General features: G+C 37.7%; 1 protein-coding gene across 1 annotated transcript; it reads left to right on the top strand.

The window, feature by feature from the left end:
* Positions 1 to 450: 450 nt before the first annotated feature.
* LOC103210403 (olfactory receptor 52E8) lies at positions 451 to 1503 on the top strand. Its single transcript, XM_007956330.2, is given in 3 exon segments — positions 451 to 487; positions 490 to 535; positions 537 to 1503. Coding segments are annotated over 3 exon segments (1050 nt in total).
* The last annotated feature ends 1128 nt before the right edge of the window (positions 1504 to 2631 follow it).

The raw sequence follows: 2631 nt of genomic DNA, 5'->3' as shown, positions 1-2631 counted from the left end.
TAATATTGTCTCTGCACTCGGAAGCAGACCATCCAGTGTTCAATAACACACACACACACACACACACATAACTCATACACATACTCACACGAAGTGTTAAACACATTAGATTTTTAAGATTTGGCATTCTAGAGAAGAGTGGTTGGCATTATAAATACCCAATAAATTATCATGTGTATTAAGCAAAAATGTGTTTAAAAATACTAGAAACACAGACTCTGTAACTTTATTTCTCGTTTATTTCTGACTACATTCCTAATTATGAATTTTCATCTGACTGATAGATATTCTTCTTTACTCCTTTCTTCATGTCCAATCTTGTTGACAAGAAAAATGGCAGTAGAGTGAGACTTACTCTATTCCTGGTGCTGAGTAATGATCAGGTGGGGTTAACAGAATGTGACAAGAGTGTTTTAATTCTTTTCTTAATGGGAAGAATGGAAGACAAAAATGTTATTTTCTGTTTTACCAGGAATCTGGAAAAAGAAAGAAGTGTAGAAAGAATCAGTGCTAAGAAGCCAATAACTGTCTCTGGCACAGGAAATGTCTAATTTTGGCAGAATGTCAATGCCTAATGACACACAGTTCCATCCTTCTTCATTTCTCCTGCTGGGCATCCCTGGGCTAGAAGATGTGCACATCTGGATTGGATTCCCTTTTGTATTTTTGTATCTTGTTGCACTCCTGGGGAATGCTGCTGTCCTGTTTGTGATCCAGACTGAGCACACTTTCCATGAGCCCATGTACTACTTCCTGGCCATGCTGGACTCCATTGACATGGGCCTGTCCACAGCTACCATCCCCAAAATGTTGGGCATCTTCTGGTTTAACCTCAGGGATATATCTTTTGGAGGCTGCCTTTCCCAGATGTTCTTCATTCACTTCTTCACTGCCATGGAGAGCATTGTACTTGTGGCCATGGCCTTTGACCGCTACATTGCCATTTGCAAACCTCTTCGATACACCATGATCCTCAGCAGCAAAATCATCAGCATCATTGCAGGCATTGCTATCCTGAGGAGTCTGTACATGGTTCTTCCACTAGTGTTTCTCCTCCTGAGGCTGCCTTTCTGTGGGCACCATATCATCCTTCATACCTACTGTGAGCACATGGGCATTGCCCGTCTGGCCTGTGCCAGCATCAAAGTGAACATTATGTTTGGCCTTGGTAACATTTCTCTCTTATTGTTGGATGTATTTCTGATTGCTCTGTCCTATGTCAGGATCCTCTACACTGTTTTCCTCCTTCCCTCCAGGGAGGCCCGACGCAAAGCTCTCAACACCTGTGGCTCCCACATTGGTGTTATCTTAGTCTTTTTTACACCAGCATTTTTCTCTTTTTTAACACATCGTTTTGGCCCCAGTGTCCCTCAATATATCCATATCTTATTGGCCAATTTGTATGTGGTTTTACCCCCTGCCCTCAATCCTGTAATCTATGGGGTTAGGACCAAGCAGATTCGAGAGCGAGTGCTGAGGATTTTCTTCAAGAAAGATAGATAAATAGTCAGAGAGCATGAATGGGTCTGTATTAAAATTATCTGTTTCCTACATTTGAAAGTGTTTTTTTCTGCTGTATAACACAGCAGAAAGCAGGAAAGAATTGGAGACTATTAAGACTAATAACGTATTTTTTTCTTACTTTGAAGCTTTTTACATTTAAGGGTAATAATGAGTAAATTGGAAGCTGGCACAATGAGATGATAACATGTAAATAGATAAATCTAGATCTGTACATCATGCCATAGAGAAAAATTTACTTAAAATGGATCATAAATTTAAATATAAGGGCTAAAAATAAAATAATAAAGATAGAAGAAAGTCTTTACAACCTTGTGTCAGGCAAAGATTTCATAGATAGTAAAGAAAAATCATAAAATAGAGTTTATCAAAATTAAAAACTATTGTGCTTTCAGAAAATGAAAACATAATCCTTAGACTGGGAGAACATATTTGCACATCCTCTAAGTGATGAAGGACATATATTCAAAACACATAAAGAAATCTTACAACTCAATTATAAAAGACAAAACTCAATAGACAATGGACAAAATATTTGTGTATTCATGTCATCAAAGAAGGGATACATTTAGCAAAAAAACACATAAAACAATGCTCCACACAATTAATCTTTAGGGAAATGAATATCATAACCACAATGAGATACCATTTTAGACCCAGCAAAAGCCTGGTGGAGAAATGGTAAGTACTTGATTAACTGAAGGATGCTGCTTAGAACCCACCAGCAATGCCACAAGAGAAAGACCTGAGAATTTGCTGCAGTAAATAGTACAGCCTAGAAAATCCTATGGGGTAGTAGTACTCTTTCACATGGGGTCACTGTGGTCAGAATAGACAATGGCAATCAACAACAGAAGAATATAATTAAAAAGAGGAACAAGTACGGGTGTAAATATGAAGTAATTACAATTCTCATACATTGCTGGTTGGACAGTAAAATAGCAGTGTTACTCTGGAAAATGGTGATGAAATTTCTTCAAAAGTCAAATGTAAATTTACCATATGACCAAACAGTCCCACTCCTAACTATCTTCAAGTAAGAAATGGAAATATATGTCTACCCAAAATATGTCATAGTAACATTATTTGTAACAGCCCCAAAGTGTAGAT

Source organism: Orycteropus afer, unplaced genomic scaffold (genome assembly GCF_000298275.1).
Source record: "Orycteropus afer afer isolate SDZICR_OR568_19922 unplaced genomic scaffold, OryAfe1.0 scaffold00014, whole genome shotgun sequence".
Lineage (NCBI taxonomy): Eukaryota > Metazoa > Chordata > Mammalia > Tubulidentata > Orycteropodidae > Orycteropus > Orycteropus afer.
The sequence above is the reverse complement of the archived record's forward strand: the minus strand, read 5'-3'. Positions and strand labels throughout refer to the sequence as shown.